The sequence below is a fragment of the Terrapene carolina genome, unplaced genomic scaffold (assembly GCF_002925995.2).
Source record: "Terrapene carolina triunguis isolate 2854851 unplaced genomic scaffold, T_m_triunguis-2.0 Scaffold179, whole genome shotgun sequence".
Classification (NCBI taxonomy): Eukaryota; Metazoa; Chordata; order Testudines; family Emydidae; genus Terrapene; species Terrapene triunguis.
Genome location: NW_020664530.1, coordinates 11,889,840 through 11,916,885, shown reverse-complemented (window position 1 = coordinate 11,916,885; position 27,046 = coordinate 11,889,840). Strand labels below are relative to the sequence as shown.

At 41.7% G+C, this 27,046-nt stretch overlaps 1 protein-coding gene across 14 annotated transcripts in view; it reads right to left on the bottom strand.

Moving 5' to 3' along the window:
- Window positions 1–11,102: 11,102 nt before the first annotated feature.
- The window catches only part of LOC112117081 (DNA-binding protein Ikaros), a 78,405-nt gene continuing 62,461 nt past the window's right edge, over window positions 11,103–27,046 (bottom strand). For 3 of the 14 annotated variants that reach the window (XM_024214927.2, XM_024214929.2, XM_024214934.2), the window contains 3 exons: window positions 24,350–24,475; window positions 19,122–19,256; window positions 11,103–11,809 (listed from right to left, as the gene is read on the bottom strand). In XM_024214927.2, the coding sequence (XP_024070695.1) occupies window positions 11,103–11,809; window positions 19,122–19,256; window positions 24,350–24,475 (968 nt within the window). The remainder of the gene's footprint in view (window positions 11,810–19,121; window positions 19,257–24,349; window positions 24,476–27,046) is intronic. The other 11 variants (XM_024214928.2, XM_024214933.2, XM_024214939.2 and 8 more) reach the window with 5 other exon arrangements.

Here is a 27,046-nt window from a genome sequence, read left to right as displayed (position 1 = left end):
ATGTAAACTAGCAAGGATTCTAGATTGACAACTTTTCCTGAAGTGCAATGGTTTTGCCTTTGGCTAATTCTGTGGTAATAGTCCCTTTATGGCGAAGGAGTAATTTTCGTCTTCACCACTTCTGAATCTGATGCGTTAATTTTTCCACCCAATTTTCCACCACTCTTCATTTTCCTTCTGGTCTCCCTATCACTTCCAGTACGTTTCCTCCTACCTTAAATGACTGAATTATTGCTGAACCACAAAAAACCAGTCTATAAAACTCAAACAGATATTTAGTCTCCTTACTGTGGTTTGGGGATGGGAATCAAAGTAAAGATCCTTTATTTAAAAGCCTTTTCTGTTCGTTAATACTGGTCTTCAGCTGTCCTCATAAAATCCTAGTGTTTCCCCCATGCACATTTCTAGAATATAAACCAGGATCAACAATCCATCCAAAGGACTTCTAAGTGCAGTGTAATTGTGACTAGATCAAGAGAAGCAGAATGTTGCAAACAGTAGCTGTTATACTTAAATTGCCTAAGCCTTGTCACATCCTTTACACTGGTGACTTCAATGGATTTATTCCTGATAGGCACCCGAATACGTGAGCTCAGGGTTAGTCTAATCTTTTTATTTATTTATTTTCACATCAGTATCTCTGCCTACATTTTACATTTACCAAAAGAGAGCAAGACAGATGTTCCCAAAGCAGAAGTAATATTTCTTCTTTGTACCAATTTTAATGGGTCCAAAAACCACATACCTGTGTCACTGAACTTTCACATATGTTACATAAGTCTCTGTAGACTATGCAAATAACATACTATTTATATGTGTTGGTTGTCTATTCATATGAATTTTATTTTCTCTGGTCAAGTCACTAGTGTTATGAAACTATGTTTTAAAGTCGGACTTTTGCACTGGGGAAAACTTTCAAATATGTCATGTTAAACTATCAGAAAAGGAAAATATAGTTAATTATTCTCATTTAACTACTGTAAGTGTGTGTTTCAGTCAATGATTTGCTTCTTCTGCTCTTTTTATTGTCAAGCGGTTATGTAAAATGCTGGAGCGTGACACCACAATAGTTTCCATACCCGCACACTGGAAACGCCATCAGCCAATCAGATGCCTCCCTTTAGAAGTAACTTTTATATATTATAAATCAAGATGAGACCAAGCCACACAGTTTGGCTCCAGATCTGAACTTTCCCAATATCTAAGGGCTCTCTGGATATGAGCTTCAGTTCATAGACTGCATGAAGCCTGCACCATGTTTGATCCATTTCAACACAAAGAGTAATATTATTCACTGTAAACTAAAAACTTCAGGTACTAGACCTGTTATTAGAAGTGAGGAAAGTGAAAGAAGGTATGCGAGACGAAAACTCCTTCACCTATAGTAATGTGACACTAGTGTGTGTGTGTGTGTGTGTGTGTGTGTGTGTGTGTGTGTGTGTAAAAAGCTTCCTTACTTGAAAGCAGCAGGACTGTAGCACTCATCTGGGCTCTGTTAGTCCCAAACTCCTTTTCACCAGGTGCCGCGCTGTTGCAAAGAAGCAGATCTTTACAGTGTCCTGTCCCCTGGAATTCTCTGTGCTGGCTGCCCAGCTGTCTCTCTGAAGTACCAGAGCAGTAGGTAAGGAGTATCCTAGCCTATATGGGTTCTTAAACTTTTTTTCATAAGTGTAGACCACATTTTTAACAGAACGATCATCCCACCTCCCCTTCCATTCAAATTCACATAACATCCCTGGGTGAGCACAGCAATTGTTTACATGGATAAGTCATATTATGAAAATATTTAAGGTGTCTTTTTTTTTTAATGTGATTTTTTAGCAGCTTGAAACAAGGCTGAAGAGCCAGCACCATAAGCCCAGCCTGCTCTCCACAGATCCACCAGCAAGTGCCGAACAGTCTGGGAATTGCTGGTATATCAGAATTCTAATGTTCTGGCTGCAGCTCAACAGGAAACTAGATTTGTAGTCACTACAATTTATAGGTAAGAAAATAGGAGGAACAACTGTGCCGCTTCAAAAAAACAAAATAGAGGTGAGCAGAGAGGAAGAGGGCAGGTCTCTACCTCTTCTATTAAAGAACATAATCTAGTTGTCAGAGATAGGCTCATATAACCTAGTTTAACCTGTTGCTGGCTTCTACGTACGTTTTGGTGTGGAAAATTATTGCCCAGTGAGAAGGCCTTGCATACTCTGGCTGACATGCCAGTTAAATTTACCCATCAAAGAAGAGTAATACATATTTATCAGAGATGGGCCAGAGCTGAACAATTCAGATATGGATCAAAACTTTCCAAGATTTTCCTTCATCCCTATGTCTGTACCAAAGTTCTCATCTGACCATCATAAACTTCAAGGGCATTAGAATATAGTCCATTAGTTCAGGCCCAGCTTTATTGTTTCAGGGTTGCACTTATATTGTTTGCAGCGAACTTTGCAGTTGAAATCCTAATGCCACTAAAACTTCCATTGTCTTCAGTGGGACCAGGATTTCACCATGAAAATTTTAGTGCCAGCTTGCTGCTGCTCTGATTGCACAGTAGCTTTCCCTGGAAGTTAGCAAAGAAAAGGCTCGGGCAAACACTAACTTCAGAACTAAAATTTAATCTGGTTGAACAATGACTGGGAAACAAGAAGTGAAAATTGTCAGCAGTGCCTGGATCCATGCAGATCATTTCAAGGGACAGTTTTGCTACCAAATTATCCTTGTTATGCAAATTTCCTCACCAACCGGCTGGTTCCCAGTTATGCATGGGGAGAAGCGGTGGCCACATCTGCTTCCCGTTTTGCCGTTTCAGAGACTAACCATCTGTTTGGCCTCATCCCGAACAGCCTGCTCAGTGCTGATTAACTTCCTCACCCAGTCAGCCCAAGGCCCACCGTCTGCTGCAAGGTGTAGATTTATTTTTTTCTAACTGCTTACAAACCAGAACCTTCACTTCTCTCCCAAGGGACAGGAAGGCGTTGGTTTGTGTGATTTGCAGCCGGCGGTGGCAGCAGAAACAGCACCCGCAGCTGCCCTCTATCATTCACATGTTTAATACGTGTGGTTGGGACAGATAAAACTGGGAATCGTTCCATGACCTGGGACATTCTTTAAAGCAGTGAGATCTTATTTAAAAATAATAATAAAAATGCAAGGCTAAATGCCATAGTCCTTACTTGACCAAAATTCCCACTGCAGTCTTTGCAGTCTAATAGGGGTTTTGCTTAATTAAGGACCACAGAATTTTGATCCATATTCACTGCCACATAAATATGGTCCATAAGGACTCAGAAACTCCTGCATTCTAACCCCAGCTTTGAAAATGGCTCCGCTTTCTGGCCTTGGATTTTTTTTGGGGGGGGGGGAGTATCCTCCGTTTTGGGGCTTCAGGTTTTGAGTGCCCAGCTTTAGACAACCCAGGTTTTCAGAGGTGCTGAGCTTCTGCAGCCCCCCATTGATTTCAGTTAGGTTACTTAGCACCTCTGAAAAGCAAACTCTGGTTGTTTCATGCTGTGTGCCCAGAAACTGAAGTACCAAAAGAGAAGAGCCCTTGGCCTGGGAAAGCTGGGCCTTAGCTTCTCTGTACCTCAGTTATCCTGTTTGTAAAATGGGATAACAGTGTTGCCATACTCTCCTGCCAGGCGTGATGGGAGAGTTAACACTCGTAATGTGCTTTGAACATGAAATTACTGATGTCTGGTGTCACGCAGAGCAGTGGTAACTGGACAGGTGCTAAATGCTCACCCACCAAGGCATCTATGCATGATCATGTGGCTGCAAAGACCATTATCAGGTAGCTTGAGCTCCCATTCTCCTCTATGGTCTGCTCTCCCTAGCTGGATTTCATCTTCCATGATACAGTGCGGCCAGGCAACTACTACAGTGCATTGCCTCCCCTTGCTGAGAAGGGATATTGTGGTGCATCATAGGAGATGTAGTCCAACCAAGACAATTGACCCATTGAGGAGAATGAGGCACTGCAGTAGCATTTCAGAATAAAAATATTTGGCTTTTCAGCCAAAAAATGTGCAGGTTGGTTGGTTTGGCTTTTGCTGAAAACTCCAATTTTTACAGTGGCATACCCCTTATTTTCTGACTACCTCTATTTACAAGTTGACCAAAATAATTCAATATGTTCAACCTATGGGAAGGGAAAGGAATCAATCAGATTTTTCTAGTTACAGTTTGAATATGTATTTTTATAATAATAATAAAAAGATGCTAATAGCCAACGTTATCAGAGCTGGGTGCCTAACGTTAGGCTTCTAAATCCACATTTTGACACTTAAATAAAAGTGACCTGACTTTTGAAGGTACTGAGTATCCACAGCTCCAACTGGTTTTGATGTGATTGGTGGGTGCTGAGCACTTTTTAAACCACTTTTTGACTTTTAGATGCCTAAGTGTAGATTTACCCAACGGTGAAAATGTTGGGCCGTGTTAATTATACTTTGCATTTTTATAGCACTTGTGGCCTATTGGTGTCTTTGCACCTACACTGGTATCTAAGTTAATCAGCCCGTAAGAACAGCAAAGCAAATACTACAAAAGGTGCAATGAAGTATATCTGAAACATTGTGCATGTTCCCAATGGGCCCTGAGGTCCTTGCACAGTTTTTAGTCTCACAATCTCCCATTAAGTCAATGGGTATTTTTTGGCTGAGTGCAAGGATTTAGTAACACTGAGTAAAGCCATCAAGATTTGGTCTAATGCATGTGACTGAAAGATCTTAAAACAGCCCATGTTCATTTCCACAAGTGCTGCCTACTGAAATTTAAAACTGTAGTGTAATTTTATTTGATATAATTTGCATGTTACAGTAAATAAGGAAACAAAGCTGTAGGTGTGGTTTATTATGACTAGCAAAATCATAAATTCACTTGACCAAATTTGGATCTGAGGTACCATAAAGTATGAACTGTTGTGCACGCTGGCCTCAATTTTTTCCCCTTCATCATGGTGTGCTCACAAATCACCAGCTGTACAAAATATTTACAAACTCCTTGTTCGAAACAAAAACAGAGCTGTATTCCCCTTCGTCGTTGTTTATGTAGAAGGTTTGAAAGGGATAGTAGGGATGGAGACTCCGCTGAAAGGTCCAGAAGAGAAATCATTGTGACAGTAAATTATAATGGAAATCATTTCCAGGGTGCTGTGTTCCTAATTACCATGACTCTTCAAGCAGGGACGATTGTGTTCTTTATAGCTATCCTTGGCAGTGAAAGAGCGAAGGGAGGGCTGGAGTGAAAGAGACAACTAAAGTCAAATACCACTCAGTCAAACTGATAGTTGTAGGGAGAGGGCACTGAAACAGCAATTTCAGAGCCAGTTTTCCAGATTGTCCCTAAGGGCTAGAGTTACAACAGAACATAGGTGTGGCAATTCTGAGTGTCACCACACCTAATTTTTAGGTGCCTAGAAATCACTGGGATTCGCAAACCTGAGTTGGGTGCATAGGCTCCCTATATGGCAAAAGGGACTCCGCAGAATGTGATTCACAAAATCCAGCACATTAGGCAGCTTCCGGTCTAAACTAGACAACACGAGATGCCAAGCCCTGTTCCTCTCTCAGAGCTAGGTAACTCCTTTTGCTTGGGGTTCTCAACTGCATCCTCTGTGGTGGAGTGAGGTGCCCAGATTATTTTTGCAAGAAGCCAGGGAGGAGGGGCTCCCTCATAACTTTTAGCCCAGTGGTTAGGGTAGGCCCCTGGGATATGGGAGACCCCCAGTTTAAGTCCCCCCCCCATGGGAGAAGGGACTTGAACAAGGCTCTACCACCTCTCACACGAGTGCCCGAAACACCGGCCTGTGGTATAGTCACACGTGGGGCTACTGCAGTCTCACCTGCTGAAGTTGTGCTGCTGTGACTAAACAATGAATGAATCACTGGGTGCACGTGCAAGAGAGCGTGTGTGAGAATGCCTCGGTAGCTGAGTTAGAGCACTCACTTGGGAACTGGGAGACCCATGCCCCCCTGCTTCAGTGACTTTTTAAAAACAGCAGCGACTGATGGAGCCCCACAGCAGAATATCTCACTTAGCAGCTCTGAAAAGTGGTGGTTAGGGCACTTGCCTAGATTCCTGGTCAAATCCCTTCTCCCTCTCAGATGGCAGGTATATTTGAACTTGAGCGGTCAGTACAGGGTCTCCCAGATGAGTAGCCTAATGTCAGGGCTGAGTGTTATGAGGGAGCTCTTCTCCCTTGCCTCGGCCATTTTGGGTGAACCTGTCATTAGCGGCCTGATCTGGTAGGTGGGCTCTGAACTTACTGTGTTGAGCCTTGCAGGGGAGTTAGGTGGAGGAACACCTATCTTGCCTCAGCTTGTGAATCACTTTGGGGCTTAGGCAGATGGACATGTGGTGTAGAGGCTGCAGTATTCCTATGCAGAAGTAGGTGCCTAGGAAACTTTTTTACAGCAAAAGTTGAGAGGGCAGGAAGTTGAGGGAGCTGCTAAGCAGAGGTATTGTGAAAGCCCATGAAGCCTGATTTGAGGATTTATGCACTTAAAAGTGGCAGCTAGGTGCTGAAATCCTTTTGTGAAGCTAGCCTTAAATGTGAAGAGCAGGAGTTAGATGTGGGTGTATAGGAGGCTTCACGCTCTCATTTGCAGTGGCTGGATCCTGCTGCTCCCTGCATGCCATCCTCTTTATGCGGCAGTAGAGAAGACTGAGGCATTCCTAAATTAGGTTGGCCTGTAAGAGCCAAAAACACTTAGCCTAGGATTGTGCTCCCTTTCTCTTCCTCCTGTATGCTGGCAGCAAAGGAAGTTGTTAGTGGTTTATAAGCCCCTGTTTAGGCTGTACAAAACTGCAGGATCATCCATGCCCTCCTCCTCCTCCCCCTCCCCCCCGCCCGCATGACTCAGGCAGAGCCCCTTTCTTGGGATTTTATGGCCAAAATACATCAGTGCTGTGGCACAATGAAGAATCGCTCCCTGAATTTCACCTGCTATGTATAAAGATCAAGGGTCTGATTATCTCCCACGTGTGTTAGGCTGGTTTAACTTTACTGACTTCCATACAGTTACACTAGTGTAGATGCGAACAGAAAATCAGGCTGCCTGATCCCAAGCTCAGCTTCATGCGCTCTTCCTTGCTCCACTTTGCCACACATATGTGCACATTATCTTACATGTGCACGCAGTCACTCATGCACGAAGGGGTTTAAGCTGTGCAGAATGTCACTACAGCAACTAAAGACAAGTCTTTTACCAAGCTGTCTCTCTTACAAGAGACGTCTCACCTTCCAGACATAATTTAATTAAAAAAAATCAAGCAAATTTCATAAAAATTTGAAATGTAAATACAATGGTCTTAAAGAAAAAGGGGTTTACAATATAAATTCACAGCAAAAAAATGTGTAAATACAACTTGTTTATATATCAAATATAAAACGCGGGGTGGGGTGGGAGGAGAAATCAGCTGTGGAAAAAATTCTGAAAAGCAGTTCTTACTATGTTGCTATTTACATCTTTTTTTTTAAACAGATATCAGCTTAACTTAAAGCCGTTCAACATGTTTACTCTTTTTGTTTTTTTAGGTTAGAGATAAACCATGATAGGCTAGTACACCAGCGCATAGGAGGGAAAAAGGGAGGTTACACTAACATGGTTATCTACGGGCACAATTTGTTTAGCTGCAGACAAACGAGCTCCTAGTACATGGATCGTTTTTCCCTCCTGTGTTCATCCCCATAAATAAAATTATCAATACATTTATTTCCAAACAAAGAGAGGATGATTTTTGTGCAAACAATGTGAAACAAAAGCCCCTCTACAAACAAGGAATGCTGCTGCTGTTACGCTACTCCTTCTGATACACTGTATCTTATTAATAAGCTAAATTATACACTGTATTATTTATTGTACAACATTCACATACTCTCATATAAATAGGAAAAGCCTAGAGCCAAGAAACACATCCACTGTGAAAATTATCATATGATACATAACTATATAGAGTTATGTATGAGCCACACAACCACACACTTATGTGTGCATGTTGACAAAACAAGTGACATAGCCCCAACCCATTTAAATGCCGAGAACTCCTCTGAATCAGAAATCGTCAATTTTACAATTAAACGTTTCACTCTAAAGGCCAGAATCCACACATCTCTAAGTGGCCACCAGTCCACTGGAGATGTGCCTGCTTACAGCAGTAGTGACTTTGGCCCTCTCTTTTGTGGGCTTTAGCAAAGAAATGCCCTAAAAAAGCGTTTCCTTATGGGCTGAGCTGTGTTAAGAAAAAGATTTTTTTTCAAAAGCTAAAAATAAGCTGTGTATAGATTGTATAACACTTTAAACTGTGAGAGGGCCACGAATATCAGTAACAGAACCAGCTCCCTGTTTCCAGGAGATTAAGGTACATTCCTCAGCTGTCCAGTTCTCTGCCATTGACGCAAAGAGGTCACTGAAGAAACTCTCAGCAATGACACCGGACCTCCCTGGTCAGAACGGCAGGGAGAACAGCCTGCAGTAAAGGTGTGAGGATGAAGGACAGGTGAATCAGGCCCTGGAAAAGCATGAACATTAAAAAGAAATAGACTATAAACTGAATTAAAAACAACAACTCATCTTAGTGTAAGTTATTTCTGCCCTTCCCTTGCAGTTTAACAACAGCTTCTTCCTAGAAGCATGTTTAAATGCTATTGGCGCACCAGTACGTACAGTCTTTGTTGACACAGAATATGCAACAGACTCAGTGAGGAAATCTTTTTGGCACAAAAAATGGATAGAAATGCCCCTCTTGGCTTTGCCCAGCCTGATACATAGGGGCCAGATTCTAACCAGGAGTACCTCCACTTAAGTCAATGGAATTTAACCTGTGTAAGAGCACAATCAGGGCTATAGTTTATATTCCTGTCAAATTCCCGGTAGGATACCAGAAAAGAAAGATGTTGTTCATATTCATATTCACCAGTGTATGTGCATAAGTGTGTTTGCATGTGTTTACACAGTCCATGCATTATAGACATTCTGTCTACGTAATATCACCCTTGTGATCCAAGGAGTTTGGCTTTTACAAAGTAAATTTCTTATAGTTAGGAATGAATGTACAGTGTAACAAAGTAATGTGTGTGTGTGGGGGGGGGGGGAGTGAGGTGTAAAGCATATTCAAATCTCACTTACACCAGTATCATTCCGTTGCCTCAATGAAGTTGCTCTTGATTTACAGCTGCGTAAGTGAAAGCAGAACCAGGACCCCTCTGTCTGTTTATATATATTATACATATGTAATATATACACCCATTGGACCCAATTCATCCTTGGTGCAAGTGCACTAGTTCTATTGAATTTGGCCCATAATATGAATGAATATATATATATCTATATAGAGATATATATATATAAAATACATAACAGTATTACAAATCTTAAGAAATGGTCTTGTTGCAATATATGTTTTTTGTTTATGGGGTAGTACCAATCTCTTATAAGTGGAAATGTTTGTACATTCAATGGGTTGGGCAACTCAAGCATCAATTATTAGTACCTGTACTGTTGTGGAAATATTCCAGCTCTGCAGGGCGATTCTTAACCAAGTTGCATAAATATCACTATTACCCAGTCTTAAAGCCAGTAGGCTGTTTGCGGAGAGGAATGAGCTATTTGGAAGAGGAACTAAAGAAGAGACAAACAGATTGGCAATTTTTACTATCAGCTGTCTTTGTGCTTCAGAGGTCTTTTCATTTTACTGGAATTTAAACAGCTAGTTGAGAGGATCTTGCCAAGAAGGGGACGCTGAATGCGGGGGGAGAAGGGGGCGGAGAGATAGAATAAATGTTTTTGGTTTCATAGGGCTTGATCCGTGCTCTGGACTCAATCCAGAAAAAAAAAAACCTTAAATTTGGGATTATCTTTAAGCATAAGAATAGTTCCATTTATGTTCATGGGACAACTCAGGCAAATGCTGAACTGCTTTGATAGATCGGTGCCAGAGTGCTCAGTATCTTGCAGGATGGATCTCTTAATGAATGGTTAATTTTAGAGAAAAGGGGGATAGGCACTACGTTTTTTAAATGGCTGTTTAATTCATTTCAGTGCGTCAAAAAAAATCATTGCGGGCTAAATTTTCCAGACACAGCCCACAAAATTAGCCAGAGTACTTGCTGTGCAAGCAGAATGGGCATTTTCATATGCAAAATGGCTGAACGTGGAAATTTTGCAGCCAGTTGTAAAAATTTTGCCCCCACGATGAAAGAAGCGTGCATAAAAATATTCTCCAAACATTTTCTCTCTCCTACTGAATATCGTATTTTTCTAAATAATTAAAACTCCTTTTAAAAAATTCTACATAAATGGTTGTTTTCTTACGCGGAAAGATTTTTAAACCTTATATTTTTAAGGAAAAAGTGAGTTTTTATTGGATAGGGAGGGAAAATATTTATTTTAAAAAGTCAACAAAACCCTTTTCTCCAAATAAATGCAATTTCCACTACAGACTATGTATTACAAGGGTGTTTCTCATGTCCTTCAAACAACTGGCCTTATGCTTCACAATAGAAATAAGGTATGTCATGTAGGCAAGAAAATCCACGCCTTGGTGTGTGCTATTGTGTTATTTTACTTCATTGCTAAAATAGTGCCAGTCAAGGGTCTAGGCTTGCAACACCATTCCAGGTCCCCGTGGCACCACTCAAGGGTCTGGTTGGGCTGCTTTGTCTTTATTTTAATTAAGTCTTCCTAATGACCCAAGTAATAATGGGAAGTAAAAAAAAAAAAAAAAAGTCTGGTGTAAGAGCCCTATTCTCAGCATGTTAGCACAAGGCCTTTCTAGCCCCCAGCCAAGTTTTTGTGCATTATGCACATGCTTAACTGTGTTGAAGAGCGAGGTCTGCAGAAAGCAATAGCTAGAAGGAAGTGGATTCAGCTACCTGACTACAAAAGCTGCTACTTACTAAAGGTTTGGTGATCCAAATATTTGCAATAAAAACATCAATATGCATTTTATAAAATTAAGTTGCAATACATGCTACCAAGAGGAGAAAACTCCTGGGGCCAGGTCTTCTAATTTTCATTTCTGGATGCTTTTACTGTCCAATAGACTGGTGTTTTTTGTTGTTCATACAGCTCCAGTAGTACAGCTGACAAGGTCCCATCTGTGTGGGAGGGGTTTTAACTCATGTGGAAACGGTGCTCCCCTCGTGTTATGTGAGAAGAGAATTCATATCTGTCCTGGCTGTGGTAGCCACACATGTTGCATTCGAAAGGATCGCGGAACCCATGACAGCCCATGTGGATGGTGTACATCACATGATCCAAGAAAAGAACTCTACAGTGTTCGCACTTGTAAACTTTTACTTGCTCCCCATTGCTGGTGATCACTTTGAAAGCATCGTGGGAATTGTCAGTACCTGCCCTCAGGACTTCATATTGTCTCTGTTCTTCTTTTATAGACAGGCCATTTCTTGCGTGGGGAACTATGTGATTCGTCAGGTAAATTAAACCGCTGCGCTCCTCATTATTACTCTCTGTATCTGTTGAGTCTTGGCAGCTGTTGCTGGGGGAGGCATCCCTTTCAGAGGAGATGGATTTGGCTTTGGAAAGCAGCAACAAGTTTTCCACCGCGGTGTCCTGAGCAGTATGATTGGAACGAGCGTGATTGTCCCCAAGAGGTTTGTGGAGTTGATACATGGAGCTGATAATAGGTGCTGCTTCAGAGCTGCCTGGAGGTGTCTGCACAAGGGGACGCAAAGACTCTGCCCCTAGGTAACTGATGGCATTGTTAATGGCCTGGTCTATAACATGAGTCTGCATCATCTCACTCTCCTTCTCATAATTAGTGGTGGCATCGTATGGAACATCAGACAAGCATTTCTCACCTGCATTCCAAAACAATCAGGAGTTAGACATTTGGGATTCAATGTGTCTAAGTACTGGACTTCCTATGTCAGTAAAATCAAAATAGAAAGATTCAATGCGGGGTACAAATCTGCATCTGAAATTGAGAACTGCTGTGAAGAGCTCTCAATTTCCTGGTGTGCTACACTAGAACTGATGAGAAAATATATTTTGGCAAACGATCAAAAACTGAAAGATTTTGGCCAAACACACAAAAAAATTCAATTCTGAAATACTGCCGTGTTGCCTCATGAGACTTGTGGTTCAACTGCTTCAAACTCCCATTCTGCTCTACAGGCTGGGCTCCTTGGTTGGACTCTGGTGTGCCACGACCTCCTTCTTGGTGCATGGAGGTGCTATATCATGGCAGTTACATGTCCATGGTGCATCATGGGAGATAAAGTCTGTCAAAAGATCCTGGCCCATAGAAGAGAATGGGAGTTTGTCAGAAATATTTAGTTTTTTGTCTGAAAAACAAAAACATTTCATTTTTCGACCATTCAATGTATTGACAAAAAATCAAAACCTTCTGTGGAAAGCAAACACTTTTCCCACAATAATTCATTTAATCAAAAAATCAATTTTCCATCAAACACTTCAAATGAAAATTTTTTGACCAACCATAGGCTAGACACTAGTTCTGAAAAGAAGGTTCACATGTCCATAAGTTTTCTGTAGTGAAAAGTATAACTGGCAGAAGCAACATAAGGCAATGTTTCTCAAATAAATAATTCCATTGAACTGAAAATTAGCATTCTGCATGGAGTGAGACTTCTTTTGAGCTGGCTGAACAGTCCATTTTGCCAACCAAATCTAAGTGAGACCTTACAAGTGCAACAGAGTCCACTGAAAAAATTACAACTTCACATCTATGAGCAAAGAAAAAATATTAGGAGCAGTTTCCAAGTAGATAAACTAAGATTTCCAAAAGTTACTGTGTGTCCAACTTCTAAAGACTAAAAAGCGGGTGCTCCTCACTTTTAGAAGTCAGGCCCCTGTAAGGTGTCTCAAACTGGGCACCCAAAAATTGAAGTGCCTATTATCAGTAATCACTTTCGAAAATCTTGGCTATAGAGAAACAAGTTAAAAATAAAAGTAAAGCCTGGGAATTGGAGAAATTATTTAAAAATGCAGCTGCTGATTTAAAGTATATCTGTGTACTACGCTACACTATCACTCATGATACTGAACTTCACTAACAGGTAGCTTTGAATGACAAAAAAGTCTCTCATGCAGTATTTGTAATACATATGCAATATTACCAGTCCCATAAAGGAGGGGCAAAGAGGAAGAAACCTCCTTCAGGTTCCCAGATAGTGTACCCCACTCCCTATGGCAGGGGTTTTCAAAGTGCGGGTCGCGACCCAGTATGGGGTCGTGGAATGGAAGGCACTGGGTCGCAGCAGCTCTGATCAGCACCGCCGACTTGGCTGTTAAAAGTCCCATCGGCAGCGCTACCCGGCTAAGGCAGGCTAGTTCCTACCTGTTCTGACACCGCGCTGTGCCCCGGAAGTGGCCAGCAGCAGGTCCAGCTTCTAGGCGGGGGGGGCCATGGGACTCTGCGTATTTCCCCCGCCCCGAGCACCAGCTCCGCACTCCCATTGGCCGGAAACCAGCCAATAGGAGCTGGGGGGGTCGGTGCCTGCGGGCGAGAGCTACACAGAGCCGCTTGCGTGCCTCCGTCTAGGAGCTGGACCTGCTGCTGGCTGCTTCCGAGGCGGAGTGCGGTCCGTGGTGCCAGGACAGACAGGAAGCCTGTCTTAGCACCCCCGCTGCGCCACTGACCAGGAGCTGCCCAAGGTAAGCCCAATCCCCTGCCCCAGCCCTGAGCCCCCCCAAACCCAAAGCCCCTTTCTGCACCCCAAAACCCTCATCCCCGGCCCCACTACAGAGCCTGCACCCCCAGCCCAGAGCCTTGACCCCCTCCCACACCCCAATCCCCAGCCCTGAGCCCCCCCAAACCCAGAGCCCCCTCCTGCACCCCAAACCCCTCATCCCCGGCCCCACCCCCCAGCCCAGAGCCCTGCCCCCCTCCTGCCCCCCCAATCCCCTGCCCCAGTCCAGAGCCCCTTCCCACACCCTGAACCATTCATTCCTGGCCCCACCCCGCAGCCCTCACCCCCTCACCTCAACCCTCTGGCCCAGCCCTGATCCCCTCCCTCACCACAAACCCCTCAACCCCAGCTTCGCTGGGTCACGGGCATTAACAATTTTCTTCAACTGGGTCACCAGAAAAAAAGTTTGAACACCACTTCCCTATGGAACTCTGAGCAACGTGGGTCTGACAGATCTCAGGGGATCCAGTGGAGGTGAGGTCTTTCTATGCAGAGCCTGTGCTGCTTCCCTCCTACCAGCCACTGCTGCTGTCACTCCTCCTTAAAATACAGAGGGGCTCCCTTGGAAGTTAATACTGCTCCAGGCTATACTAATAACTTTCCATTAGTCTGCAGCATGTACAAGATTGCATAAAATGGGGCTCAATTGTCCCTTCCTGTTGAAGAGCCTCCAAAGAGCAGGGGGAAAGTCTGCTGGAAATTCCACAGGATGAACTGGACAGAACTGCCCTGTCAGAGTGGAGGGATTTCCAAACTCCACAAAGGGCCAAGAGTGCAGCCTGGAAATCGCTTGCTTGAAATCCTGCAAAAAACAGGCCTATCGTGCAGAAAGTCCTGCTGCCTACCAGGCACTTCCTGAGCCTCCATCTTCTCTGGAAGCCTGGCTCCTCCCTGCTGTGCTCTAGCCTCGCTCCACAGCAGGGGAGGTAGCAGGCACAGAATGGGAGCCAACTAGAGCTGGTCAGGAATTTTTTGACAAAACGTCTTTTTGTAGGAAAATGCAGATGAGTCAAAACTAGAACGTTTTGTGGAATCGTCTCTCTTTTTGTCTAAACTTTCTCAGGTCCGGGATTTCTCCCTCCTCCCAGGAGGCTCTTATTCAGCTGAAATGTGGGAGACTTAGGTTCAAATCCCTGCTCTGACTCAAGCAGAGCAGGGATTTGCTCTTGGGTCTTCCCTCGTCCTCAGGCGAGTGCTCTACCCAGTGAGCTATTGGGTAATTGGAAGGCAGGGGACTCTCTCATTTTTTGTGAAAAATTTCTAAAAGTTTTAGTTTTTGTTCTAATGCAGAATGAAAACAAATGTCAAAAGCTCAACATATGTTCAAAATGGATGTTTTTGTTTTCTGACCAGCCCTAGAGCTAGCACTTCTTGGAGCTATCTTAACTCCTCGGTACATTTCCAGTAAGGAGGCATGGCATATACAGCTCCTAACTTGGCTCCACCCATGCCAGACCTTGTGCTTTTTGGGTTGCTTTTCCCACCTCCCACGCCTAGTGCTAGTGTTTGCTCCTCCCCACTAATGCCATGGTTTTTATTAGATGCACCATTTCTAATCCCATAGTTTCAAAATGTAAAGAGCTAAAGACTAGAGATTCAAAATGGACTCTGTGGAAAATGCATGGGCAATGTGTGAAATGCTTACCACATTTTTTAATATGAATTTATACCCCTGATTCAGAAAACAACAAAGTTAAAGCATATATGTACTGTACATCATTAAACCTGGGCTTTCTTTATTATTATATGTCATGCACTGAGCATCCAGAGGGCACAAGTTTAGGTGTTCTTTATTGGTTAATATTTGCTTTATGATTATGTACCATAACTAGCCTATAGCTGACCAATATGATCAGCTCCTCGTAAGGAAAAATCTGTCACAGAGCAAGAGCATTTCAAACGCACACAAGCTTAAGACAGGCAAGTATCATTTTTACATATGGGCAGTGCAGATAACACTAGTGCTCATTAAAAACAATCACCTATTTTTATGGTTATCAGAGAATAAGTAAGGTAAACTGCTAGTGGCAAGAAACTCTTCACAAGCTTTGCAGGGTGCTTGCCGCAGGTAACTAAATGCTAACAGACAGCTGATACGCTCTAGCTCTGATAGGCTTCTTTTTAAAAAAAAAATTCTGGTTGATGTTTTAACATATCAGACAAATTTCAGCCTGAACTGTTACCAGTCCCTCTCCAACCCCAGGTTGGAAGGTCCAATTTGGCTCTCAGCCCTGGGGTTTGTTCCTGTTTGCAAAGCAAGGTGCCGTACACAAGTGCTGCAATGGTACTATCGCTGTCAAATAATTTCACACCTAATTAATTGAAATTGGTGAATGAGCTCAGCTTTATACCAAGTTCCACCTTGAGAACCTTACTGTTCTTTCTCTCTTGAGTTTGGGACTGACTGGACCTTGACTTAGCTCTAATATTGTTGTGTTCTTCTTTGCCACAGTGGCTTGTTTTTCCTACCTTGTTAACTAGCCCTGAGGTTTATGCTTGGCTGAGGAAACCTGCGCCTTCTCTGGCATTTGTAACCAGTGGTGCTTCTGGGCTTGATTCTCCCCTTATTTAATTCTGTCTAAATGACGAGTGATGCCAGTGAGGTCAATAGTGATGCGCTGGTTTAAAATCAGTGTAAGTGAGGAGAATCAGGACCGGTGTCTTTTAAATTAGTCACTGGTTAAATGATGGTAGCATTGTTATGTTAAAGGAATGCGGGAGAGCTGGAAATTGGTTCAGTGTTTGGTGTATTTAATCCTTTAGTTCAATGTCCATTTTCTTGTTACCAAAACGGACTTTGGGCAAGGAGACTGGACTTGGAGTTTGAGCAACTGGTAATGTACTTCATATTAAATGGGGTGAGCACTGGGGAAAAAAGGAGGAAATTTGGGGGTCTCTGATGAGTCTCTTTGCCCAAAGAGGCCTTTTTTTTTTTTTTACAGCAGAGTCTTCATAAATAGTTTGTCATGGTGTCTTCTTACACCACACACTGAATAAGAGACAGGAAACTTTGCCTTACCTGTGTCTCTCATTTGCCTGGCTTTCTCTATTGTTTGTCAGGATGAGGGTGACAAACAATGGAAAACAAAAAACAGTCCATGCCCAACCGCTCTAAATGGGTTACTTATTTGTGTTTATTAAAAATAGTTTTCTAAACCAAATTAATTTCTCTAGTCTTCCTGGTGTCTTCACAGCTGATATTTTTCCTTATGCAAAAAGTCTAAGAGACAAATTCAATCCAAGCCTTCAGAAGAATTGCATCAACTTACTCCGGTAGTTGAATCCGGTCCTTAATCATCAAACAATTTGGAGTTCTTTAATAACTCAGAATTCCTACCACATTTTCAGTATTTACCTCCACTACAATTCTGCCATCTTAGTTGGTAAGCACCTACATTTCCTGCCCTGATTAAGTCCTGCTCCTACAATCACTTCTTTTCCCCGTCTTTGACTGTCTCCTTAAACCTACTATTCTACCTTCTGACATAATGACACACTCTGGTACAAGATTCCTCCTCCCCTCTCTTACAATATAGTCTCTCCTCCCTCACCCGTTTCTGACTCAGACGTGTGTCTCTTACTCTCTTCCACCAGTCTCTCAATCTGCTCTCTTGACCTTGTTTTCTCCAACTCCTGACTTCCCCACTTATACAATCTCCCTCTTTCTCAGTTTTTCTCCGCTCTCGCTCACACATCTCTGACTTCAAGCATGCTATTATTTCCTGTAGCCTCAAACCTCCCTCCATTGAGCCCATCTCCTTCTCCATCTACCACTCTCCTCTTTCAAAATTCTCAAATGCGTTTTCTACCCATGTGGCCTTAACTTCCTCTATGTTAATTCACTCCTTGATCACCTTCAATTGGGCCACCTCCATTCCACTGAAACTGCCCAATGATGTCGTCCTGGACAAATCACAAAGGTTCTTCTCCATCTCCATAATTTTCAGCTCTCTCCCATTTTAGATATAGTTGATCATGCCCTCTTCCTAAATACTCTCTCTGCCCTAGACTGTAGAGACTTCCTCTCCTACCTCTCAGACTACTTCTGCAGTATCTTCTTTGGTGGTGCCTCTTTCCTCCCTCTCTTTACCAAGGTCTCTCAGTGTTCTGTGTTGGCCCTATCTTCTTCTCCCTTTACAATCTCATCCAGTATTTTCTGCTGTGCCTCTTCTCCTCTCACTTAAACCCACTCTATTCATATTTGTACTTCTGGCTGTCTCTTCCTGGATGTCCCGCCCACAGCTCAAATTTAACCCCTGAAAAACTGAATGCCTACTGCTCTACCAGTGTTCTTCCCTGCTTCAAATCCTTCCATTGGCTTCCTGTCACCCACTCCATCAAGTTTAGGCTTCTTCTTCTTCTCTTAAAGGGTATATACAACTTGGATCCCTACTATTCTCTGTTTGTCTCTTTCTGTGGCACGCTTCACTCCCCCTTTGCTCCATCCCTGCCACATGAGCTACTGCTCCCTTGTGTCTTCCCACTCTTAGAATCAAACCTCCTTCCATGTGGCTTCCTACATTCTGGAATCCCCCTCCCTTACCTAGTCTGTCATGTCTCCACCTTTTCTTCAAAACCCGTCTTACAATTTAGTCCTTCCCAAAGGCTTTAATCCTCTCCTGAAGCAAGTGATATAAAACTAGGAGAAGTCTGAATATTCTGTCTGTTTCTCTGTATAAGTGAGCTCAGGCTTTCCTTTGAGTTTCCATGCTTTTGAAGGTTTAAGGCTAAACCTAAACATTGTTGCAATCTCTCTCATTGTATTCAGTTTCCTTTGATTGATTTGCTACAAGCCACTACTCTGCACAGTGAATACCAACTGGAAGAAGAAAATGGACACAACCTCCTAGTCAAGTCACTGAGGCAAGAAAATGTCTATTAGTAAAAGGAGGAAGCAGGTTATGGAAGTTTGTGTTGCTTACAGTATGTACGTGAAGAAGTATAAATTGATCTTGGTTTTTCTTTTACCATTCTCATCAGGTGGGCACATATTTCTAGGTTTATAAATGATACTTGACCAAAGAAATGAGGTAAACAAGTGTACAACCTTTCTGAAGGAGTCAAAGAGTATTAACCTCTTACGTTCAGCCCATCCTCACCTACACACACATGCTTACACGTGTCAACACACAGGGTCGGGCCCTAATGTGGGAAGTTAACAAAATGTAGTCTTAAGCATCTGCTTAAGTGCTTTCCTGAATAGGAGCCTCGATTCCCAGGATAATCATATAGAAGACCTGGGGCATCAACAGTGGAAAAGGCAAGAATACTGAACCCCCCCACAAAAGCTGTAAAATGGAAAGTTAAGCTGCAGAAAGTATCCTTTTTTAATGCATCCATCTAGCGAATCCTATATATTTATATATTGTTAATTTAATGATAACAAATGAAAATCATGATGCAAGACTGAAAACCCTATAAGGCTTTTTTTAGGAGACAGCAAACGTTTAACTCTTACCAACAAATTTCTGAGGCATAGAGCTCTTACGTTTGGCGACGTTACTTGCTAGTCTATCCAGCACGAGGGATCTCTCTGACCCTATCTTGCACAAGTCTTCAGCCATTTCACTGTGGTTAGTTTCCTCTTTTATGACTGAAATCAAATGACATCAGAGGGTTAGGCACGCATGCTCCATTTTAATGGAACTACCATCTTTGTATCATGTTAGTCAGACTTTTCTATTAGCATGCAACCAGCTAAAACCAGGAGCTTACAATGACAGGCACAGGTTGACTCTGACTATTTGTATCATTGTCCCTTATGCTGACTAAATTAGATCAGTGCTCATCTTCCCCTCAAATAGGATGTAGAGATAACAGATTGCAAAGCTTACGGGGCCTGATTCTCCATTACTCTGCGCCCTGTCTAGTTATTTACACTGGTGCAAAATGAATGTCTAACATGATCACTCTGATTTGGTTTTACACCCACCTTGCAATGGTCTGAACGATTACACATGGTGCAGGAAAATGGAGAATCAGGCCCTAAGATCTTTAATATTACATTTGATACAAAGCCCTCCCCCTCTTACCCTCCCCCCCCACTACCTTTTAGTGACAGAAAAGCCCAGCACAATAAGCATCACTTCATCAGAAATGGGGCATGGTTATCACTTCGTATAGAAGAATGTATTTATAATTTATTCAGAAAACAACTTCTCTGACAGTTCTCTATTACGCTACTTCCCTGATACAGTGTTAGTCATTAAAATCCAATTTTAGCTAGTCCAGTGGCTGAACATATATTTATCATAGAGCATTGACCTTCTGCACTCAGACTGTTTTCTGACTTCCCGCTACTGCTAAGAAGTTTTAGGTTTAGAAAGAAAGCCCAGTAAAGAGATTCTTAGCTATGAACCATTAGGGAAAAGGTTCCTGTTATGTCACTTTGTTGCAATTGCCTGTGGAAGCTGAAGGGGGTCTGAGATGAGCTGGCACAACAAGAGCTCTATGACAGTAAACTATACTTATCCTGAGCATCCAATGTCTGAAGAAAAGGTGATCTATCAAGTGTGTGTAACACATACTGAGTGATTGCTCTCTGGATTTTTTTTATCTTTTGCCAGGAGATGAATATTTTAAGCAAGATTGTGACTTGATATCTGATCATCAAGTAATAAAGCATGAACGATTTAGGCCTTGATTGGGCAATCTGTCTTTTATGTTCTATGTATGCTGGTGACACGTTATCTTCTCAATAGGTGTCCTCACTTATTGATAGATGTTTACATGGTATCTACTGCTGTGGTAATTGGACATATAACAATAGTTAAAGTAAATATATCTGTTGCCTACATGAAAGGAATAAGCAAACCTAATGGACTGCCATGCTAGTAATATGTACACAGTGTTATTGTAACTGTATTGGTCCCAGGATATTAAAGAGAGACAAGGTGGATGAGGTAATATCTTTTATTGGACCAATTTGACTCTTCTTCAGGTCTGTGTAAGCTCGAAAGCTTGTCTCTCTCACCCACAGAAGTTGGTCCAATAAAAGATATTACCTCACGCACCTTGTCTCTCTAATGTTAGCAATATGTCATTTAAATGGCAGCCTGATAGAACAGGCTTAGCTACATCATCCCCTGAGTTGACAGACTCAGGTGGGGTGGATCAACAGAAGGAACTGTTAAGTGCCCTCAGAGAAGAGTGCCCCCATGGAAGACAACTCTAGGAACCAATAGCAGGAGCAATCTAGCAGATCTTAACCACTGCTGCAGGATGACATACTACAGTGGTTGAAGTGCTCGCTAAAATGACTGGGCCCCAGACCATTTAAGATTTTAAAGACTGTGACCCACCCCTTGAATAGCATCTGGAAGTGATCAGTCAGTCAGTACAGGGCATTGGTGTTGTATGCTCATTACAATGCACCCATTAAGGAGGCAAGCTTCTGCATTTGGTGTAAGCTAACACTTTCAGGTGTTTTCCAATCCAATTTAGAAGTCACAAAAGGGTAAAACTCTATGGTAAAGGCCCAAAGCAATAAAAAATCATTGTTTCTAAAGGACATAATGACAAATAGCAGTTCCCACATTGCCACCAAAATGCAAAGACATTTCCCCATGGCATCCAAGAAGGTAGCACAATAACAGTTCCAAAGAATTAAAGGAGGGTTAGCCCATGAGTTCACATACTTTTTGTTTGTTTGTTTGTTTGTTTGTTTGTTTGCTGTTTTGATGCAAAATGGCAAGCAAAAAATAAAAATTTAGGCCCAAACCAGTATTTTCCAGTTTTGGGAAACTGAAACCTACCCCCACCCTACCACACCCCAAAAACATTGGCTGCAAACCTGAATTTTGGGGGGTTTTGGTTGCCAAAAACTGAAAATTGTTTCTGTTTTTGTGTTTTCACTGAATTTTTTTGTGGGAACAAAAAACATTGGCCCACTCGGTGTAGGCGTATACAGATATCAATCTACCTGTGTATCTTTGTGGCTGTACTATGCCATATCTTCATTGATTTATTCTAATGATATACTAAACCACAAGAGCAAAGCTCAGTCTATAAGTTTTCATAGTTTGTCTTTTCTGTTATTTTCTATAGTACTTGGAGGGTCTCATGTGTTCCTATTGAAATCAATAGCAAAACTCCAACTTATGTCTGTGGAAGCAGCATCAGACACTAAGGTGAAATTCTAGCCCTACTGAAGTTGTTTGGAGCTTTGCCATTGATTTCAGTGGGGCCAGGATTTCACTCCAAATCGTCAAATTCAAAGACAAAATGAAAGAAAATATGTTGTTCCCCTTCACCCTCCTCCTTGGCTCTGCCCATATTAGGTACGTTTCCCAATGAGATCTATCAGGCTCCTAAAGGAAGTGGTAGAAATCAATTGCTTAGGAATTTTTCAGTTAGATTAGACAAAATACTAGAAAATATGCTGTGGAAAATAATCCTGCAGTAACAGGGAGATGGACCGGATGACCTTACCTCTCATTTTTATGATTCTATCAATACAACAATCAGTGGGACTTTATTATCATAGTAATAGCTCAATAATACATACTGAAAAGCTGAATGAACAGTAGTTCTTGCATATAAGACTGACTTACTTTTCTAAGTATAAAAAACATGCATTAAAAATATTTTTAAATACGAAAAGGACCATGTCTCATTCTGAACGGCTTTGTTGCATATTTACCTCTTTACAGATACAATATTTTTAAAATTGAAAAAGGGCATCTGAAGTCAAACTGTGTTTGTGATGAGTTAGGGAGCCTTGTATGTAATTTAAAATACCAGGATCACTTTCAACAAAGGTTTTTTTAATGAAAAACTGGTTTATTACCTGAGAAATAATACCAAATTTTGTTAAAAAGTAGGAGCTTTGGCAAAATACAATGTTTAAAATATAAGCTATTCCTTCCATTTTACTACCGGTTTCTATAATCAAAGTCATATTAGGTATAATAGGGATCTGTCTGATACTCTTTGTGTATGCAAGAAAGCAATGTTTCTTAAACACCACTTATGAATATGCCAACTTTCAATCTGATTCAAATATTAAATACTGAGCTGCATAACCCTAAACTGCTGTGAACATCTAAGCTTTTTCTATCAGGGTTTATAATGAGCACAGTCCCATACATCTGAGAGTTATTTCTTATTACAGTTTCTTGTTACTGATTTCAGCTTCATCTGCATATTTTTCTTTACTAATATTTTATTTTCAGCAAGTAACTGAAAAGCTAACACAAATTGTTGTTTTCTTTTGCCCACAGACGTATCAAACCTTTATGCCAGGCACTGGAAATTCTAACCCCAGACAGACTATTGGCTTCTACATCCTATCACCCTGTTACGGAATAAATATCATGGCCTTGAGTACATTAGCTTCAGCTTTCCTCCTATTTATACATTCTCCAACCCCTCAATAAAATTAGGAGGAGCGCTGCTCTAACATGCTGTCTGTCAGAAGAATCTCAGTTGCATTCAGTGTTATCATTATGTGCATCTACTTTACATTATCTTGTAACATGTAAAAACATATTCAAGTGCTGTCCAGATATACAATGTTAAATAAGGCATCATTGCAAATAGGTCAGAGATAACATACCAGTTTGTCATTTGACAAACTGAATAATATATACTTACAGGATCCAAAAGGTATGCAAGAAATGTAGTTTATCAGAAGGACTGTAACCTTAAATTCCTCTGTACATTGATACTATGCTCGCCCCCTGAACTAATGCCTATCAACATATCTGGTATGATTACCTCTTGTGATCAGTCTGACACATGTAATTGGTACCTTTGTTTCCAACCTGCAAGACCTCCTCAATTTAAGGCACAATTTTAGATTCTGTAGTCTCTAAGGAATAGATTGTGGCTCTGCCACATGCCCCAGACATGGGATCAGGTGTTGGTGCACAGGCCCCAAGGAAAAAATCGTGTTCCAGAGAGGCATGATTCCCTCCCTACTTCCCCTTTGGTTTAGGTGGGTAGTTGTTTGTTGCTGGTGCCTACCAACAGCAAATTACTACCCTCTCCAGACTGGCTCCTCTGGGTTAGCCAATGCATTGTGGGGCAGAGCTAAGGTTCTTCTCTCTTCCTGCTCACCTGCTTGGCCTGGGAGGAGTAGTTGGCATTGAGCGCCTACTCATTGCTGTGCACTGGGACACAAGGTCCGGATAGCCTATGCAGGTGTGTAAGGGTGTGTGTGGTTCTTATCCCCTCTTATACCAAAGTGTGCATTCCAGAGTAAATTAGCTCTAAATCATGTACTGGCAGTGGAATTACCTTTTTAACAAGAGTTTGTAGTCCTGAGTATTGTAATCTATAGGACTCAAAATAAATAGGAAAGTTCCAGCCCTATGAGTTGGGATAACTATGCTTTAGCCTGAACAGCTGGTGCGCTAAGGAATTCCAAGTCTTGTAGCTGGTTATCTGAAGGTGTTGTTTCTAGATGTAAAAGTCAAAATTGGCCTTCATACCTTAGCTTCCTCATTTTAGATTGGAGCAAGGAAAACAAGAAAACTAAATATTGATTAAGTACAACAATAGCTCCAACTAATTATCTACCTACCAAGACAGAGATGGAAATATATATCCAAAAATCTGTTCAGTGGTGGTACTGTAATGGATAGTTATGCTTCCCAGATAGCTCAACTAGACCGTCCCCTGGCAATTAATGAGTGACAGGAGGGTACTGGTTCCAGATTTACCCTTTCTGCTTTGAACTCCTACCTGGATACAAGCTGCCTGAGAGGCTCATGGTTTGCAGATAATTATGGCAGCGTTCTTTATGTTCTTCTAAAGAGCTGCGTTGTTTATAGCTTCGGCCACAGTATCCACATTTGTGAGGTTTGCCAACTGCAGAAAACACAATTTAGCAAATGAGTGAAATTAAGTATCTGACAGAATAATAATAACAACAAGAAATCATTTGTGCTATGACTATCTACAGCCAACGATCAGTGGAGTATTTGGGGCCTCTCAAAACAACAATGAAAATTTAGTTATAGTCTCTAATTGAAAGACAAGGTCCTCAGCCGGTACAAACTGGCATAGCTCCATTGAAATCAATGGAACTACCCTGATTTACACCCGCCAAGGAATCTGGCCTTAAATCTTCAAAACTAGGGCAATCTCAGTTTCCCCACACATTTTGTGTGTCATTGGTCCTGATTGGTTGTCTTCTCTGCTTTGGAACTGGTCTGAAATATCTGAGGGCAAGTGAAATATCAAATAGAATTTTGTCTTGGTGACTGGTGGCATGCAACAGCAAAATCAGAGACCCACAGAGGCACCAAATACCTCAAAGGATGTTTGCAAATATGATAACATTTGTCTAAGTATTCAGTTTGCTGGGTTTTGTAAAATAAAGATGTGTGTATTGATAACTGTTTCTATAAAGTTAAAAGGTTTGCAAAACACTAGGACAGATGATGTTAAAATCCTGGGTTCTCAAGTTGAAAATTATCTTGGAATGCTGGGATCCCAATTTCTGGAATTTCAGGACCTTGGACTCTACCCCTTAGAATGTATTGCATTGGGGAGCTGCCAGTTTGGCACAGAAAGGGTTGCAGTGCTACAAGCCTTTCTCCATTCTTTGCCTCATCCTTGATGTGGGAAGAATTCTCAGGTTGATGAGGGAAGAACTGTAGGGATGAGAAGGTAATTCAGTCTCCAAGTCCTTTAATTATTTACCTCTCTGCACAGAGACTGCCAACTGGGGTGACTGTTTTTGTGGTGTAGACCACTGTCCACTAGAGATAGATGAACCAGTTCTGATGCAACGAGAACCAACTCAACCCTTTACTTAAAATTCGAACCAAATCCAAATAGAGCCTTTTTTAAAGGTTCAAATCAGTCCTGGATAATTTTTATAAAAAATATTTTAATTTTCCTGGTTCTAGCAGAATCCAGAAGTAGAAGCACTGAAATATCATGACAGAGGCTCTGCTTGTGGTGTATCTAGCATGACCAAATGCAGAAAGTACTGGGGAATCTTACAAGAGTGACCGTTCACGTGAGATTTCTGGCCCAAAATTTGAGGACTTATACTAAAAAGACTGGCCAGTTTTGATAAGGAGCTGTACTTTTGGATGGTTATACAAACCTCATGTTTGAGTTTCACTCACCACCACTGTCAGCTAGGAACTGGACTGAGACCATCAAGGTATTTGCATACAATGATGCAACTTTAACTAATCATAATAATATTGCATATTTATATAGTTTCTCAGATCCTAAAGAATCTCAAAACTTTATTCAAACTGTATAGAAATCACTTCACCCACATCTGGGATGGAATGCTACAGCTGCTAAATAGCATAAAGCACAACACAATACCTGTTCGGAGAGGAAGTGCAGAGGAATACTGTATCTCCTTGAAATGGCAATTTTAGATAAGCAGAATGCCTATATGCCCAGTTCAGAAAAAAATCCTTATGCAGGATATCATTTAAGCACATGCTTAAGTCCCACTAAAATCAATGGGCTTAAGCACATCTTTAATATTACGCTTGTGCTTAAACGGTTTCTTGAATTAGGACCTGATATAGGCAGAATCCAAAGGGAATTTGATTTGGACACCTGGGAGAACACCTCTTACAGACAAAGCCATCTTTAGTGATCAGTTTTTCACCCCAGATAAAAAATGGCACTTCCAGAGTCTGCTACTACCATCCAGGGCCATTGGCTCAATGCTAACTTTTTTTTACATCACTTCTGGAAGCACAAGGGGTTTCCCTTGGAGGCCTCCTATCCAAATACTGACCAGGAGAATTCCAGCGTAATTTGTGACATCTGATGAAATCACAGCCCCAGTTTGCATGGTTGCAGGCACTTTTAATGGTGCGGGTACCATTTTGGATTTGCTCTCAGAAGGAGAGTGATGCGGTGACCTTTTTAAACATTGAGAAGCCTTGTTATGAGCACAAGCATGAGTATTTCAGAAAATATTTATCCAGGCCTCCATATTAGAGTCTTTTTATTTAAGAAATAACGACCCCTACCTGAAACCTCTAAGAGTAGAATGCAGCACACAACATATGTTATGCGCAATGGGTGAAATTAATCTCATACTCAGAGAGCCAGCACCAAGCCTATGCATTACTCAAACCTTCTTTTTGAGGGATTAAGTGGGACTTAACTGGCGCAGTGCCCTTAGGCAGGCTCTGCACCGTGGTGCATTTCACTCAAATCATGCAGCCCTTATTCATGCAAGTAGTCCCATTAAAGAGATTGCTCACCTAAGGGTTGAAATATCAGACCCTAACATGGGAATTTCCAACTAACCTGGTGCCAAGAAGTAAAGAAAAGATGATTATTTGGGGTTGCTAAAATAAGCACAGTTTAGTAACTTCTGAGGAGGCATCCTCACAGCTCAAATATTGCAGCTGATCATTTTTTGTTCATGTCACAAGTTGGTTAAGCCTG